The sequence below is a fragment of the Scyliorhinus torazame genome, chromosome 15 (genome assembly GCF_047496885.1).
Source record: "Scyliorhinus torazame isolate Kashiwa2021f chromosome 15, sScyTor2.1, whole genome shotgun sequence".
Taxonomy (NCBI): domain Eukaryota; kingdom Metazoa; phylum Chordata; class Chondrichthyes; order Carcharhiniformes; family Scyliorhinidae; genus Scyliorhinus; species Scyliorhinus torazame.
This window is the reverse complement of record NC_092721.1, coordinates 203,538,979-203,557,575: the sequence shown is the minus strand read 5'-3', so window position 1 is coordinate 203,557,575 and position 18,597 is coordinate 203,538,979. Positions and strand designations below refer to the sequence as shown.

Here is an 18,597-nt window from a genome sequence, read left to right as displayed (position 1 = left end):
TAGCATTCAAAAGGGAATTGGAGTGTTCTCTGAAAAGTAAGATTGTGCACGGTTACAGGGAAATGGTGGATAGGAAAGACCCCCAATGGGATGGTGACCGCCAATTGGTCAAATGGTTCGCAAATATCCTGTGTCCATATGTGCCCCCGGCCAACATCACCAAAACAGATTACCGGGTAATTTTCCATTGCTGTTCGTGTGATCTTGCTGTGCTCATGTTGGCTGCTGTGTTTTCTTTATGGCTTTATGGCTGTCACTGTGTTACAGAACGTGAAACAAAGCAATATGGGGTGTTGCGGTGGCTCAGGGTGTGATATTAATGTGAATTCCTTCTCGTTTCATTCCACTGTAGAGGCTCCACGTTTGGAGCTGGGCCATTTCGACAAGCAGTATTACGTGGCCCCTCAGTCCATCACTCACAATGGCTTCCTCTACAAGACAGCATCCATGGGGAAACCAATCACAGAGAAGAGGTCCAAAGAAGGTAAGACTTGTGATTGGGTTTGAGATTCGTTCATTACTGGGGTCCCTCTTTCAAAGGGGTCATAGAATCACAGAATGTACAGTGCAGAAGGAGGCCATTCAGCCCATCGAGTCTATACTGGCCCTCGGAAAGAGCACCCAACTTAAGCCCACACTTCCAACCTATCCCCTTAATCCAGTAACCCCACCTAACCTTTTTTTGGACACTCGGTAATTTATCATGGCCAATCCACCTAACCTGTACATCTTTGGACTGTTGGAGGAAACCGGAGCACCCGGAGGAAACCCACGCAGACACGGGGAGAACGTGCAGACTGCACAGACAGTGACCCAAGCTGGAATCGAACCTGGGACCCTGGAGCTGTGAAACAACTGTGCTAACCACTGTTCTACCGTGCTGCGCTAATGGTCCCTGACGGAGAGTCTCCTCTTTCAAAGGGGTCCCTGACGGAGAGACTCCCTCTTTCAAAGGGGTCCCTGATGGAGAGACTCCCTCTTTCAAAGCGGTTCCTGACAGAGAGACTCTCTCTTTCAAAGGGGTCCCTGACGGAGAGACTCCCTCTTTCAAAGGTGTCCCTGACGGAGAGACTCCCTCTTTCAAAGGGGTCCCTGATGGAGAGTCTCCCTCTTTTACAGGGGTTCCTGACAGAGAGACTCCCTCTTTCACAGGGGTTCCTGACAGAGAGACTCCCTCTTTCAAAGGGGTCTCTGAGAAACTCCCTCTTTCAAAGGGGTCACTGACGGAGAGACTCCCTCTTTCACTGGGGTTCCTGAGAGAGAGACTCCCTCTTTCAAAGGGGTCCCTGACGGAGAGATTCCCTCTTTCACAGGGGTTCCTGACAGAGAGACTCCCTCTTTCAAAGGGGTCTCTGAGAAACTCCCTCTTTCAAAGGGGTCCCTGACGGAGAGACTCCCTCTTTCACTGGGGTTCCTGAGAGAGAGACTCCCTCTTTCAAAGGGTCCCTGACGGAGAGATTCCCTCTTTCACAGGGGTTCCTGACAGAGAGACTCCCTCTTTCAAAGGGGTCCCTGACGGAGAGATTCCCTCTTTCACAGGGGTTCCTGACAGAGAGACTCCCTCTTTCAAAGGGGTCCCTGACGGAGAGATTCCCTCTTTCACAGAGGTTCCTGACAGAGAGACTCCCTCTTTCAAAGGGGTCTCTGAGAAACTCCCTCTTTCAAAGGGGTCCCTGACGGAGAGACTCCCTCTTTCACTGGGGTTCCTGAGAGAGAGACTCCCTCTTTCAAAGGGGTCTCTGAGAAACTCCCTCTTTCAAAGGGGTCCCTGACGGAGAGACTCCCTCTTTCACTGGGGTTCCTGAGAGAGAGACTCCCTCTTTCAAAGGGGTCCCTGACGGAGAGACTCCCTCTTTCACAGGGGTTCCTGACAGAGAGATTCCCTCTTTCACAGAGGTTCCTGACAGAGAGACTCCCTCTTTCAAAGGGGTCTCTGAGAAACTCCCTCTTTCAAAGGGGTCCCTGACGGAGAGACTCCCTCTTTCACTGGGGTTCCTGAGAGAGAGACTCCCTCTTTCAAAGGGGTCCCTGACGGAGAGATTCCCTCTTTCACAGGGGTTCCTGACAGAGAGACTCCCTCTTTCAAAGGGGTCGCTGAGAGACTCCCTCTTTCAAAGGGGTCCCTGATGGAGGTAATCCCTCTTGGAAAGTCGTTCAGCTACATTGGCTCCCTCCTCGAACGTGCTCCCTTTGAATGGAGATCCAGTATCGATTGTTCTTCACCTTTTACATTTCTCCAGCCGTCCAGCTAAATCTGTCCCCATTGATGTTCTGATAGAGTTCAGCAAACGATGGTGTGTCCTGGATAATGGTGTGCTCAGTTACTACGACAGTGACAGGAACTCCACACCCAATGGCACTATCGGGATGAGTGAAGTTGTGTGCCTGAGCATCAACAGTCCGGCGGCTCATGGGTAGGTGGTGACGGGACTGCCCGTTCGATTGCAGAATCCACAGCTCGCGCACTGTTGAGAAACATTGAGCATAAAAGACAATTTCAAGAACCCTGCACTCTGTAGCACACAGTTGGGAATAATTAGGAACAAGTCATTTCTTGGTTTTGCAATTCCATGATTTAAAACATTTTTTCACTGGGTTTTGGGTATTGCTGGCTGGACAAGCATTTATAGAATGTTAGATTGTCGAACCAAAATTGTGTGAGCTGGAAACATGGTGGATATATATATCTATCTGTAACATAAAACAGTGATAGTGTCATGAGAATGTCGCTTTAAGAAATGTTTGGCTGCTCATCATTACTGCAGTGATGTCAGAGTGTGGGTGGAGCTGGGCTGTCTGTCAGCTTTTTACTTTCATTTTAGGCTGTTTGCTGCAGGGTGTGTTTTAGTTTCGTTTTCAGTGTTGGAGCTGAAGCCAGACAGAGCAGGTGTACTGTTGATTTCTCTGCCATGAAAAGACTCTCTTGATCATTTGGTGAATTCAGAATTACAAATGTTCTCAGTAGTGTATGTAAACCTAATGTGCTTCTGTTAAAAGGTGTTTCTTTTGTCTTCTGGATGTTGTTTGGGAAGTTATTAAGGATTACTTAGTGTTGTATTCTTTGGGGGTTGCATTTGAATTGATGGTTGCTAAGATGTTCACTATGTTTTAAAAAGGTGAACTTGAGTTCATGGAATAAACATTGTTTTGCTTTAAAAAAATACTTTTCCATTTCTGCTGTACGACACCTGTAGAGTGGGCCGTGTGCTCCCCTTACCACAATCTATTAAAAGTTGTAGGTCAGGTGAACTCCATGATACACTTTGGGGTTCTCTAAACCCTGGCCCATAACAATAGCACTTGGTAAAGCAGTAATAAAGTAGTTTTACTTCACCAAATATTCCATCTTCCACGATTTGGCTGCCAAAACACTATACTAAAATGACGTCACTGAAAGGAGAGATGTTGCCGAAATCTTTTGTCTCACACGCATCAGGACGAATGCGAGGATGCCAAATTGCCACAAGGGTATAGAATAGGGTGCTGATTGGTTGGGAAATCGACTCTGATTGGCTGAGGTGTTGCCATGGAGAAAGTAACAGGGAACTTGAGTCTCCCCAAGTTCCTGGGTTATTCAAAAAAAGGGGGTAGGCTTGAGCATATTCCTTTTGTTTGCAGAGGATGAGTCCCTGTGTAGGGGTGTGTGCCACTTCTATTCAATGTAAATGAGCCACGTTACGAGCATGACTGATCTTCCTAAATTAGCTGTTAGCGTAGCTCTTAGCGCACTCAGGATTGTTCAGCAAGTGCTGCCCAATTGCATCTAACAGGAGACATTTTGTTTTGGGTTTTGCAAGCGTGGGCTGGGTTGAACACGGTCTGTTCAATTGTGTGTGTGTGTGTTGGCAGAGCTACAATGACAGCAATGATCCCACTGCTGGTGTTTTTGAAGAGTAGATTTTCAGGCTGGAGAGGTTATTGTGTCCAGGGAGGGTGTTAGTCCCCCTCACAGGAGTGTTAACAAGAGTAGCATAACGTGTTAGCAATCAGAGATTGCTTCCTTGCTTGAGGCAGTTCACCTTCAGTTCAATATGTGTCATCGTTCTATCGGTTGGTGACATTTCCTGACACGCTGACCTGAATTCTTTTTCTTACTTTCAGGTTTGAACACACGTTTGAGGTGTTCACGGATTCTGAACGCCTGTTTATGTTTGGGACAGACAGCGCACAGTCCAATAAAGAGTGGATCAAATCGATCGCCAAGGTAACTCCCCCGGTAACATTGCCATGATGCAAAAGAACAAAGATTTTGCATTTCTGTAAATGCTTTTCACAAACTTAGAATGCCCCAAACTGCCTTCCGGGCAATGAAGTATTTTTTGAGGTGTGGTCACTGTTGTAACGTAGGAAATGCAGCTACCGATATGTGCCCAGAAAGATCCCACAGACAGTAACGTTACTATTACCCAGATAATCCTTCTTGTGATGTTGGTTGAGAGATAAATATTGACAGGGACCCTGGAGAGAAGGCGCCTGCAGCTCTCCGCAATGGTGTTATTGCATCCTTCACGTCCCCCTGAGAGTACAGACAGGGACTCGGTTTAATGGCTCATTGGAAATAGGGCTTCTCTGGCAGCACAGCACTCGCTCAGTACTGCACTGGGGCACTGGCCTAGATAGACAGGCAGAAACACACACACGCAAATATACACATACACACGCAAATATATGTACTTGCGCAAATACACACATGTACAAATATACATACACAAGTACACAAACAGGCATGCAAATACATCTGTACATACACACATGCAAATTCACAGACATGCAAATATACACATGCAAATACACACGTGAATACACACATGCAAATACACACATGCAAATACACGCACGTGCAAATACAGACATGCAAATACACGCACACAAATACACACGCAAATACATATACAAACACACACACATACACACATGCAAATTCACAGACATGCAAATATACACATGCAAATACACACGCAAATACGCATGCAAATACACGCACACAAATACACACGCAAATACACACACAAAAATTCACACACACATGCAAATACACACACACCTGCTCTTATACTCTGACACGCTGACATGTACACACATGGATGCACATTTACCCACAGCGACATTGGCCTTCAGACACATGTAGATTTGCACATGCATCCACATGCATGTGCGCCCACACACAGGAACATATAATTTACGGTAGAAGTTAGTGAAGAGCGGTCAGCAACAGAATCCTTTACATTCCCCTCCCTCCCACCACTCCCCGGCCCAGGCGCATGTGGAATGTTTTGGGAGTGTTCTTCCTTGTTACCGTGGATTATTGATGATCTAGCCATCACTGCCTCCTCCCCTCTGCAGTCCTTCCTTCCGGCTGGGATCGACCTAATGAACCATGATTTTGAGCGAATTGGACGCCTGCAGTACAAGGACGGACTGAACCTGGAGCTAACGAAGGTGGGCTGGTTTGCGCTGGTGACCTCCACACTTTACGCCTGGTTCCAGGATTCGGACAAGGAGGAGGCCATTAACCTCCGGAAGCTTCAAGAGTTGTGTAAGGGAGGGTCTTCCTACTTCACCATGTGGTCAGCCCTCCTCCATCCACCACTTCCTCATCCTTTAACCCTTAGCCTTCCCGTTGTACACCTCACCCTGTGTCTCCTTCCTGCAGTCAGTATTGGGGGGGGGGGGGCGGTTCTGCGGAGGCAGAGAAGGAACTTACATTTCTGTAGCACGTTCACAACCTCAGGAAGTCCCCAATCTCTTTACAGCCAGTGAAGTACTTTTTGCAGTATAGTCACTGTTGTAATGGGGGAGACGTGGCAGCCAGTTTGTGCACAGAAAGATCCCATAAAAATCAATGGACAAACAGTAAATCCCACAATCGCTCCCTCTCCTGGGTTAGTTTTGTGTGAAGCAATGTTTCACCCCTGAATGAGCTTATGTTTCGAGCTTTACTGGGAGATGATGGTGTAGGGGTCGTGTCACTGGGCTAGTAATCCGGAGGCCCAGGCTAAAGCTCTGGGGACAGGAGTTCAAATCCCACTAAGGAATTTGGATTCTGTTAATAAACCTGGCATACATAAAGATAGTCTCAGCAAAGGTGGCCATAAAATTATCATCGATTGTTGTAAAAACCCCATCTGGTTCACTAGTGTCCTTTAGGGAAGGAAATCTGCCGCCCTTATCCGGACTGGAGTCACATGTGGACCAATGTGATTGACTCAAAACTGCCCTCTGACATGGCCCAGCAAGCCATAAGGGCAATTAGGAAAGGGCATATGCTAGCCTGGCCAGAGATGCTCACATGGCACAATGGTTAGCACTGGTGCCTCACAGCCCGAGGGTCCCAGGTTCGATTCCCGGCTTGCGTCACTGTCTGTGCGGAGTCTGCACGTTCTCCCCGTGTCTGCGTGGGTTTCCTCCGGGTGCTCCGGTTTCCTCCCACAGTCCAAAGATGTGTAGGTTAGGTGGATTGGACATGATAAATTGCCCTCTCGTGCCCTGGGATGTGCAGGTTAGGTGAGGTTATGGGGATAGGGGAGTGGGCCTGGATAGGGTGCTCTTTCAGAGGGTCGATGCAGACTCGATGGGACGAATGGCCTCTATGGATTCCACGGAAGGATAAAGAAATAAAATTGCCCTCCTTGTAGTGGACTTCCTGTCAGAGGGAAGCCCCTTTGCGTATACCTTCTCAAATCCATTTGGCATTTTAAACATCTGTGTTTGATCACCCCTTGCCTGTACCCAGTGACTGTTCAGAATGTGGAACTCGCTCCTACGGGCGTGGGTGAGCTGTATGGTAGAGTCATTCAAGGGGAAGTTAAGTGAACACGTGAGGCAGAAACAAATCCAAACGACAAAGAGTCATCCAGACCAGTACGGGCCAGTTGGGCCGAATGGCGTGTGGCTCTGATGCAAGCCCCATGTATTTGGCAATAACAGTGAGGCTGCCCTTCACTGGAACCTGGGATTTGAAGCCAGTAGTTTTGAGTCAATCACATTGGTCCACATGTGACCCTTTGTCCGAATGTTGCAATGTAGAAAATATGGCAACCAATGGAGTGCACAGCAAGCTCCCACAAACAGCCAATAGTGGCTAATAATAATAATCTGTTTATTTTAGCGATGTTGGTTAGGGATAAATATTGGCCCCAGGACACCGGAGCGAACTCCCCTGTTCTTCCCATAGTGCCCCTGGGATCGTTCACGGCCACCTGTGAGGGCAGGCGTTTCATTGGTTTGATGGATGACGTTGTCTGAATATTAATTTGACTTCTTGAGCCGGCGTAACCGATAACCGTAACCGGTGCCTTTTCCATTTTGCAGCGGAACAGTCTGACCACGAGGTCCTGGTGTTGGTGGAGAAGAGGCGGTAAGAACACAAGAAATAGGAGCAGGGGTTGGCTATTCGGCCCATCAAACCTGTTCAACCGTTGAATGTGATCGTGGCTGACCTGAATGTGGTCTTCACTCCCCTTTTCTGCCCGTCTCCTCCGCCCTCCCCCACCCCCCCCCCCCCCCCCCACCCTAACTCCTGCACCAATCAAGAATCTGTCCTTAAACATATTCACTGACCCGCAGCCTCCACTGCTCTCTGGGGGGGGGGGGGGTTTGCAGAATTCCAAACACTAACGACCCTCCGAGAGAAAAAATTCCTCCTCATCTCCGTCTTAAATTGGAGACCCCTTATTCTGAAACCGTGTCCCCCGAACCTTAGATTTGTGCGGCACGGTAGCACAGTGGTTGGCACAGTTGCTTCACAGCTCCAGGGTCCCAGGTTCGATTCCCGGCTTGGGTCACTGCCGGTGCGGAGTCTGCACGTTCTCCCCGTGTCTGCGTGGGTTTCCTCCGGGTGCTCCGGTTTCCTCCCACAAGTCCCGAAAGACGTGCTTGTTAGGTGAATTGGACATTCTGAATTCTCCCTCGGTGTACCCGAACAGGCGCCGGAGTGTGGCGACGAGGGGATTTTCACAGGACCTTCCTTGCAGTGTTAATGTAAGCCTACTTGTGACATTAATAAAAATTATTATTATTCTCTCAGCACCCACCCTGTGAAGCCCCCTCACAATCTTGTGTTTCAATAAGATCATCGCTCATTCTCCTAAACTCCAATGGGTACCGGCCCAACCTGATCAACCTTTCCTCATCAGACAATCCCTTCACCCCCGGATTCAGCCCAGTGATCCTTCTGTGAACTGCTTCCAAAGCAGTTCGTAATGAGGAGGTCAAACTACACATAGTTGTGGTCTCACCAAGGCTCATATCGCCGTGGCACCATGATTGATGAAAGCTCCGCTCTTTCTGCTTGGCACACGGCTTTGCCACTCCACCTATCTTTCCGCTCCTTTAAACCTTTCTCCATCCTGCTTTCCAACCCTCTCCCCTCCTGTATTTCTGATTGAGATGGGAGCTGGAAGCTGAAATACTGAGTCTGAGGGAGAGCCACCATGAGATGTCCAGGGGGGTGGAGCAGGGGCCCTGACTCCTGGGGGTGCAGTACGGGAATTGTAGTCTCGGTATTTTTGATCTGGGACTGGGAATCCAGACAAGGGGGCTGGGTGTGGTGTGTGTGTGTGTGTGGGGGGGGTGGGGGGGTGCGGTTCAAATCCTACCACAGCAGCTTGAGAATTTCAACAACGTTTTACAACAATTGCGAATTAAGAAATGGGTATCAGCAAACGAGATGTTGAATCTGTCAGATTACCATTGTGTCCTAACTCTCTTCAATTAGATTGTGGCCCGATGTGTAGTTGTACACCATTTCCCCAGCCTGGTTCCACATGCCAGGCCACTCCTTATCCAATATATTACCATCCCAGACCCCACCCCAACATTGCCTAGAATATTAGACAGAAATCCCAATATTGTAGTTTATTTGTAAGACTGGACGGAAAGAGCAATACAGCACAGGAACAGGCCCTTCGGCCCTCCAAGCCTGTACCGGTCATGATACCAACCTTGACCAAAACCCTCAGCACTTCCTTGTGCCGTATCCCTCTATACCCGTCCTATCCATGTGTTTGTCGAGATGCCTTTTGAACGCCGTTAATGTATCTGTTTCCACAACCTCCCCTGGCAACGCGTTCCAGGCACTCACCACCCTCTGTATAAAAACCCTGCCTCGCACATCTCCTCTAAACTTTGCCCCACGGACCTTAAACCTATGCCCCTTGGTGACTGACCCCTCCACCCTGGGAAAGAGTGCCTGCCCATCCACTCTATCCATGCCCCTCATAATCTTGTAGACGTCTATCAGGTCACCCCTCAACCTCCGTCTTTCTAATGAAAACAGTCCGGGTCTATTCAGCCTCTCCACATAGCTAACACCCTCCAGACCAGGAAACATCCTGGTAAACCTCTTCTGTACCCTATCCAAAGCCTCCACATCCTTCTGGTAGTGTGGCGACTTTGAATTGTGCGCAATATTCCAAGTGCGGCCATACCAAGGTTTTGTACAACTGTAGCATGACTTGCCAGTTTTTATACTCGATGCCCCGTCCAATGAAGGCACGCATTCCGTCTGCTTTCTTGACTACCTTGTCCACTTGTGTTGCCACCTTCAAAGATCTGTGAACCTGCACGCCCAGATCTAAGAGTTTTGCCATTTACGGTATATTTCCCCTCTGTGTTAGACCTACCAAACTGCATTACCTCACGTTTGTCCGGATTAAACTCCATTTGCCATGAAAGAATGATTCGCTCCAGGAGTGATTGCATGCAAAAATAGTGGGCGGGATTCTCCGTTTTGCAGGGAATCCAGCCCAGGATTTGTTTACTTTTAAAACAAAACTTTATTGTGAGTACATTATTAAACTTTTTAACTTCACATGCAAAAAAGAACAGCTTACAACGGCCCCTTAAACACTACTCCTCAGTTCACCATTAAACAAGAAAATAAACATACAGCTCTCAATCTAACTTAAAATCGGCATGGCACAGAGTAATACTTGCTTTACAAACCCGATTTGGGCTTTGGTTAGAACCCCTGCAGACTCTGGCTGAATATCTTCAAAAAGCTGGTTTACCTGGTGGGCTTCAGTTTCTTCCTTGTCCTCAGACAAGACTGCCCTGCTTTAAATATTATTACTCTCTTTATCACTGTCGTATTGGGAGTGAAAACTGCCTTTACTTGTGGTCAAGGCAAGGATTGCCAGTTCAGACTGCAACTCTCCAAAGCTTTTTCAAGATGTCTCTGAATTCCCTAGCTCCAACCAGCAATGGCATCATCTCCCCAAGCTGAAAAACAAATGACCTCTCCATGCTAAAAGGACATTAACTCCCCAGGGACTTCCCCCAGTTAAACCACAGTGCACTAGCCCAGACTGAAAAACACATTCCTCTGGTCATTTTCACCTTCTGGCTTCTAAAAGCTCTCAGACCCCACAAAACAGCCTTCTTTTTGAAAAAAAACATTACCACTGCATTCAAACGCACTATAACCCCAGGCTTTCAACCCTTAAACTGTCCCAATATTGAGAATCCAATATTCCTAAAGTCCGCCATTCACCACAAACAACAATCCGTTGGTTCCTGTGATGATTCTCTGCTTCTTGAAATGAAAGGTTTGGATGATGATTCGCTCCCTGGTTACCCCTGCTCTTGCTGACGTGTGTTCGTTCCCAGTCAAGCACCGACTCAATTAAACAAATAAATGTCACTTTTGTTCAGAACCCTCCAATGTGCTTACATCCATCTCTACAACTCTCCCGATCCCTGTGCACCTCCAATTCTAACCTTTCACATCCCTGACTTTAATCACTTCAGCTTCCTTGGCCACAAGCTCTGGTATTCCCTCCCCAAACTGCTCCACCTCTCTCTCTCTCTCTCTCTCTCTCTGTCTTTATGACATTCCTTAACACCTACCTCTTTGATCAAAGGCTTGGATAATAATCTTTATTGTCACAAGTAGGCTTACATTAACACTGCAATTAAGTTACTGGGAAAATCCCCTAGTCGCCACATTCCGGCGCCTGTTCGGGCACACTGAGGGAGAATTCAGAAGGTCCAAATTACCTAACAAGCACGTCTTTTGGGAGCAGGTCAGCTCCGGAGGGAGGCAGCGGTAAGGGAAATTGTTCAGGTGAGGGATAGGGCAGGGATGTTGGTGGTGGCTTCGGATCTGATTAACAAGGTCTTTGAGGAGTTTTATGAGAGGTTGTACAGGTCAGAGCCACCCTGGGAAGGCTGGGAGACGCAGGGATTTCTAGATGGGTTGGAGTACCGGAGGCTCGGGGAGGGGGACAGGGCTACATTAGAAGGAGCAATAGTGGAGCAGGAAATAAAGGATGCGATTAGGAGGATGCAGTCGGGGAAGGTGACAGGGCCGGATGGGTTTCCGGTGGAATATTATAAAAAATTCAAGGATAAGCTGGCACCCCTGATGGTGGGGATGTTTGAAGAGGCGATAGGGAAGGGGGTATTGCCACAAACTTTGGGGCAGGTATCAATTTCCCTGTTGCTAAAAAAAAGATAAGGATCCGACGGAGTGTGGGTCGTATCGGCCCATATCACTTCTGAATGTGGACGCAAAAGTATTGGCGAAGGTACTGGCGGATAGGCTGGAGGAGTGCCTCCCGAAGGTGATAGGTGAAGATCAGACGGGGTTCGTGAGAGGGAGGCAGCTCTTTTCAAACATTAGGTGGGTATTGAACGTGGTTATGGTACCGGTGGAGGGGAGGGAGACAGAGGTGGTTGTGGCATTGGACACTGAGAAGGCGTTTGACCGGGTAGAATGGGGGTACTGAACTGGGTAAAGCTACTATGTAAGGAGCCGAGGGCGAGTGTCCGCACAAACAACATCAGCTCGAGATACTTTTCACTCCACCGTGGGACTAGGCAGGGATGTCCTATGTCCCCCCTGCTGTTAGCACTCGCGATTGAGCCTTTGGCCATCGCATTAAGAAGTTCTGGGGTATGGAAAGGAATAGTGCGCGGGGTGGGGGGATAGAGCATAGGGTATCCTTTTATGCCGATGACTTGCTGTTATACGTGTCGGAACCAAGAGTGTCGATAGGGGGAATATTGGAGCTGCTTCGAGTGCTTGGGTCTTTCTCGGAGTACAAACTAAATCGAGACAAGAGTGAGTATTTTGTGTTGTCTCGGCCGGGGGTGGGGGCAGGGGTGGGAGGGGCTGCCATTCTGTAGGGCAGGGACTCACTTTAGGTACCTGGGGGTGCAGGTTGCCCGGGAGGCGGGGGGGGGGGGCTCCACAGGTACATTTCTTTTGTTTTTGAAAATCTTTTTATTGGCTTTTCTCATATTTATAAACAGTTGTTACTTATATACATTACATTTTCCATGCCCGCGCTAATTTCCTTTATTTTACAGAGAGGTTTGTTTTGTCCTTCATTTGACTAACTGTACGTACATTTTGCTGCCCTCTGGATCGGTCTATGTTATCCCCCCCCCACATTGGTTTCAGCACCCTTCCTCTTCTCTTGTGGCGTCCCCATACCGCCCGGCCTCGAACAGGTTTTTGAACAGGCTGACAAACTGCCCCCAAGTATCCAGGAAGCCTTCCTCTGACCCTCGGATGGCGTACTTAATCTTCTCCAGGTGGAGAAATTCCGAGAGGTCAGCGAGCCAGTCTGCAGCTGTGGGTGGTGCTGCCGATCGCCAGCCGAGCAGGATTCTCCGGCGTGCGATTAGGGAAGGAAAGCAAGGGCGTCGGCCCCCTTCCCCATGTGTAGCCCTGGCTGCTCCGATACCCCGAAGGGAAGGCAGGCAGGGGGTTTGGGTCTCCCGAACCTGATGTATTACTACGGGGCGGCGAATGGGGAGAAGGTGCGGAGCTGGGTCAGAGGGGTTGATTCCCGGTGGGTCAGAATGGAGGAGAGTTTGTGCAGGGGGTCGGGATTGAAAGCACTAGCAACAGCGCCGCTCCCGATAGCCCCAGGGAAGTACTCAGGGAGTCCGGTAATAATAGCTTCATTGAGAATTTGGAGGCAGTTTCGCCAACACTTCGGGTTGGGGGCAGAGTCAAGGGAAATGCCGATTCGGGGGAACCACAGATTTGAGCGAGGGAAGTGGGATGGAAATTTTCGGAAATGGGAGGAGAAGGGGATTAAGACACTAAAAGATTTGTTTCTTGGGGGTCGGTTTGCAGGATTGAAGGAGCTGGAAGCGAAGTATGGGCTGGAACGGGGGGGGGGGGGGAAGTGTTTAGATGCATGCAGGTTCGAGATTTAGCCAGAAAGGAGATGCAGAGCTTCCCGGTGGAGCCGGCCTCCACATTGCTGGAGGAGGTGCTGACGACAGAGGGAATGGAGAAGGAGGTAGTGTCGGTGGTTTACGGAGCTATTTTGGAAGAGGAGAAGGCACCACTGGAAGGGATCAAAGCAAAATGGGAGGAAGGGTTGGGAGAGGATATGGAGGAGGGGATCTGGTGTGAGGTGCTCCGGAGAGTGAACGCCTCCACCTCGTGTGCGAGGTTGGGGCTGATACAGCTGAAGGTGGTATACAGAGCACACCTCACGAGGGCGAAATGAGCCAATACTTTGAAGGAGACGAAGATGTGTGTGAACGTTGCGGGGTGGGCCCGCTAATCACGTTCATATGTTTTGGTCCTGCCCAAAGCCTAGAGGATTACTGGAAGGAGGTTTTTAGGGTAATCTCTAAAGTGGTGCACGTGAAACTGGGCCCGGGTCCCCGGGAGGCCATATTCGGGGTGTCGGACCAGCCAGGGTTGGAAACAGGCGCGGAGGCAGATGTTGTAGCCTTCGCCTCGTTGATCGCCCGAAGGCGGATCCTGATAGGTCGGAGAGCAACCCCTCCACCCTGTGCCCTGGCGTTGCGGGGGGACCTGTTGGAATTCTTGACTCTTGAGAAAGTTAAGTTTTAACTGAGGGGAAGGATGGAGGGGTTCGACAATTCATGGGCATTATTCATTATGCACATTCAAGAACTGGATAACATTGAACATTAGTTGGGGGTGGTGGAGGGGGAGGGGGGCTGTGTGTATTAATGGTGACTATGGGTGATCCCAGATTCCTTTTTGTCATTTGTTTGTGTGAACATGCGGGCTAATGTTTGGGGTTTGGTGGGAGGATGGGATTGTTTTTATTGAGATGGGGATTGACATATTTGTTACTGATTATTGTTTGTTGTTGGCGGGTGTAAATTTGGGAGAAAATGTGGAAAATCTTTTAAAAGCACGTCTTTCGGGACTTGTGGGAGGAAACCGGAGCACCCGGAGGAAACCCACGCAGACACGGGGAGATCGCGCAGTCTCCGCACAGACAGTGACCCACTGGGGAATCGAACCTGGGCACCTGGTGCTGTGAAGCCACAGTGCTAACCACTGTGCTACCGTGCTGCTCATAGAGTCATTTACAGTATCGAAGAGGGCCATTCAGCCCATCAGTTCCACGCTGGCTCTCTAGATCAATCCAGTCAGTCCCATTCCCCCGTTCTATCTCCGTAACTCTGCAGGTTTATTACCCTCAACTCCAATTTCCTTCTGAGATTTTTCACTGTCTCCTTCGTGGGCTGTGAGTTCTAGTCTCCTCCTCTGATTTACCGTCAGTCATTTTGACTGATTTATGGCCTGGAGACATTTTAACTACAGGAATAAACCAAAAGACTTTGTTTCTATAGAGATTTTCACGGCTGACCTGTCTGTGTTTTGAGTTCCACATTGCCATCCAGCGTGCGGTAACCTCTGATTCTCTTCCCCAACAAGAATCTATCCACCCCGGCCTTAAAAATATTCAGTGACTCCGGCTCCACCTCCTTCTGAGGCGGAAAGTTCCAAAGCGGCGCGCACACCTCTGAGAGAAAATGGATTCTCCTCATCTCTGCCCGAAAAGGATGAGCCCTCATTTTCAAACAGGTTCCCCCTAGTTCTGGGCTCCCCCACAAAAGGAGATAGTCTTTCCACACCCACCTTGTCAAGACCATTTAGGATCTTATAAACTTCAATAAAGTTACCCCTCACTCTTCTAAGGGGCTGGTTTAGCACAGTGGACTAAATAGCTGGCTTGTAATGCAGAACAAGGCCACTAGCGCGGGTTCGATTCCCGTACCAGCCTCCGCGAACAGGCGCCGGAATGTGGTGACTTTTCACAGTAACTTCATTGAAGCCTACTTGTGACAATAAGCGATTATTATTATTAATAAACTCCAGTGGAAACAAGCCCAGTCTATCTAACCTTCCCTCGTATGACAACCTACTCAATCTAGTGAACCTCCTCTGAAGCGCCTCCGACACATTGACACATTTCCTTAAATAAGATGAAAGCTGCATTGCACACAGTATTGTGACCTCACCAATACCCTGTATAACCAAAGCCTTACTTTTCTGTTCAACTCCTTTCATCGTAATGGATAGCATTCCATTAGCTTTCTTAATTACTTTCTAACCTAACTGCACACTAACCTTTTGCGACTCAGCACTGAAACACCAAAATCCCTCTGCATCTCACAATTCAACAGCTGTCCTCTGATTGATTGATTTGATTGATTGATTGAGTAATAAGTAATCTTTTTTTTCATTCTTCTTGCCAAAGTGAACAACTCACATTATACTCCACCTGTGGAGTAGTGGTTAGCACTGCTGCCTCACGGCGCCGAGGTCCCAGGTTCGATCCTGGCTTTGGGTCACTGTCTGTGTGGAGTTTGCGTGGGTTTCGCCCCCACAACCCAAAGATGTGCAGGTTAAGTGGATTTGCCAAGCTAAATTGCCCCTTAATTGGAAAAAGATAATTGGGTACTCTAAATTTAAAAAAGAAAACGCTCCATCTGCCAGACTTTTCCTCACTCACTCAACTCATCTATACCCACCCACCTGCAAATCCTTAATGTCCTCTTCACAACATACTTGCCTACCTATATTTTGTTGTCTCAGGTTTAGCTCCCATCCCTTCACTCCCCTCATCTAAGTCATTGATGTAAAATGTAAAATGTTGAGACCCCAGCACAGACCCATGTGGACTCCACTCAGCACATCCTGCCAATGAGACAAAGATCCATTTATGTGTACTCTGTTCCCTGCCAGCCAGCCAATCTTTAGTCCAGGATAATTTGCTACATTATGGGCTTTTATTTTCCATAATAACCTTTGATGTAATGTAACATAAATTCGCCAGAGTCCCAGATGACTATAGGCTTCTTTCTCCCCCTTTGAGGGGGAGAGCTGACTGGTGGTGGTTTAACCGGAGGATCGCCACACCTCAGGGGCAAGGTTGAGAAGGCGGGTATTGAACCCACGCGGCTGGCCTTGTTCTGCATCACACGCCAGCTGTCTAGCCCACTGAGCTAAAATGGCCCCCATCGTAGCACCTTATCAAATGCCTTCTGGAAATCCAAGTACAGTACGTCTACAGGTTCCCCTTTATCCACCACATGTTACTCAAAGAACAACAAAGAACAAAGAAATGTACAGCACAGGAACAGGCCCTTCGGCCCTCCAAGCCCGTGCCGACCATACTGCCCGACTAAACTACAAGCTTCTACACTTCCTGGGTCCGTATCCTTCTATTCCCATCCTATTCATATATTTGTCAAGATGCCCCTTAAATGTCCCTATCGTCCCTGCTTCCACTACCTCCTCCGGTAGTGAGTTCCAGGCACCCACTACCCTCTGCGTAAAAAACTTGCCTCGTACATCTACTCTAAACTTTGCCCCTCTCACCTTAAACCTATGCCCCCTAGTAATTGACCCCTCTACCCTGGGGAAAAGCCTCTGACTATCCACTCTGTCTATGCCCCTCATAATTTTGTATACCTCTATCAGGTCTCCCCTCAACCTCCTTCGTTCCAGTGAGAACAAACCGAGTTTATTCAATCGCTCCTCATAGCTTATGCCCTCCATACCAGGCAACATTCTGGTAAATCTCTTCTGCACCCTCTCTAAAGCCTCCACATCCTTCTGGTAGTGTGGCGACCAGAATTGAACACTATACTCCAAGTGTGGCCTAACTAAGGTTCTATACAGCTGCAACATGACTTGCCAATTCTTATACTCAATGCCCCGGCCAATGAAGGCAAGCATGCCGTATGCCTTCTTGACTACCTTCTCCACCTGTGTAGCCCCTTTCAGTGATCTGTGGACCTGTACTCCTAGATCTCTTTGACTTTCAATACTCTTGAGGGTTCTACCATTCACTGTATATTCCCTACCTGCATTAGCCCTTCCAAAATGCATCACCTCACATTTGTCCAGGTTAAACTCCATCTGCCATCTCTCCGCCCAAGTCTCCAGACAATCTAAATCCTGCTGTATCCTCAGACAGTCCTCATCGCTATCCGCAATTCCACCAACCTTTGTGTCGTCTGCAAACTTACTAATCAGACCAGTTACATTTTCCTCCAAATCATTTATATTTTTCCTCCAAATCATTTATATTTTTCCTCCAAATCATTTATATTTTTCCTCCAAATCATTTATATTTTTCCTCCAAATAACTCCCATAAATTGGTTAAATGTGATTTCCCTTTCACACAACCATGCTGGCCTACAGTTTTCTGTTTTCTGCCTCCCTTTTTGAATAGAGGGGTTATATGTACTACTTTCCCGTCTGATGGAACCTTCCCAGAATCTAGTGAATGTTGGAAAATTAACACCAATGCCTCCCCTACCTCATTAGCCACCCATGTTAACACCTGAGGGTGAAGTCCATCAGGACCCGGAGACGTGTTTGCCACAGCTCCGTGTAATGTCACCCCCCCCCTCATTCTCACTCTCCAGAGGACCAACACTCATTTTATGAACTCCGTGTAATGTCACCCCCCCCCCTCATTCTCACTCTCCAGAGGACCAACACTCATTTTATGAACTCCTTTCTTTTTTAAAAACCCGTAGAAACTCTTGCTATCCATTTTTACATTTCTAGCTAGCTTCCTCTCATACTCTAATTTCTTTCTCCTGATTAACCTTCTCGATATTCTCTGCCATTCTTTATTGTCTGACCAATCATCTGCCCTGCCCCTCACCTTTGTGCAGTTATATGCTTTTTCCTTAGGTTTCCTTAACTTCTTCAGTTAATCCCAGTTGCAGCCAATGATGTCGTTTTCGAGGCGTATTCACTGTTGTGATCTAGGAAACCCGGTGGGCAATTTGCACACAGCACGATCCCGCAAACAGCAGTGTGATAATGGAGCAGACAATCTCGTCTTCTGTGATGTTGTTTGAGGGATGAGTTTGGCCCGGGGCACCGGGGAGAATTCTCCTCTTGACGTGGTGACCTTTTGCATCCACCTGATGGGGCACACAGGGTCTCCCCTCTACCTCTCATCCTGGAATGTGGTTGCTCGGACAGTGCAGCACTCCCTCAGTACTACACTGCAGTTTTGGCCTTGATTTTTATTTTGTTCTGGAGTGGGACTCAAACCCAAAAACTTGTGACTCAGAGCGGAGGGTGTCAAGCACTGAAGCATGCCTGATGTAATAATGGTGTATGAGTGTAAATCGCTGTTGTGTTGCGGTCTTATCCTTCCCCAGGACATTGTACATCCAGGCAGAGCGGAAGCTGGACTTTATCGGATGGAACAGTGCAATTCAGAGAGCGGCTGGAAGCATGGGGAACACTTTATCGGAACAACAGCTGACAGACGAAGATATCCCAGTTGTTGTAGAGCGATGCATCGCGTACATCACCCAGTACGGTGAGTCAG

At 48.4% G+C, this 18,597-nt stretch overlaps 1 protein-coding gene across 1 annotated transcript in view; it reads left to right on the top strand.

The window, feature by feature from the left end:
• Window positions 1-18,597, top strand: part of LOC140392133 (arf-GAP with Rho-GAP domain, ANK repeat and PH domain-containing protein 1-like) — a 209,737-nt gene that overhangs the window by 86,112 nt on the left and 105,028 nt on the right. Inside the window, 6 exon segments of the mRNA XM_072477471.1 lie at window positions 353-484; window positions 2,279-2,414; window positions 4,102-4,204; window positions 5,344-5,536; window positions 7,312-7,357; window positions 18,425-18,588. Coding sequence (XP_072333572.1) covers window positions 353-484; window positions 2,279-2,414; window positions 4,102-4,204; window positions 5,344-5,536; window positions 7,312-7,357; window positions 18,425-18,588 — 774 coding nt within the window.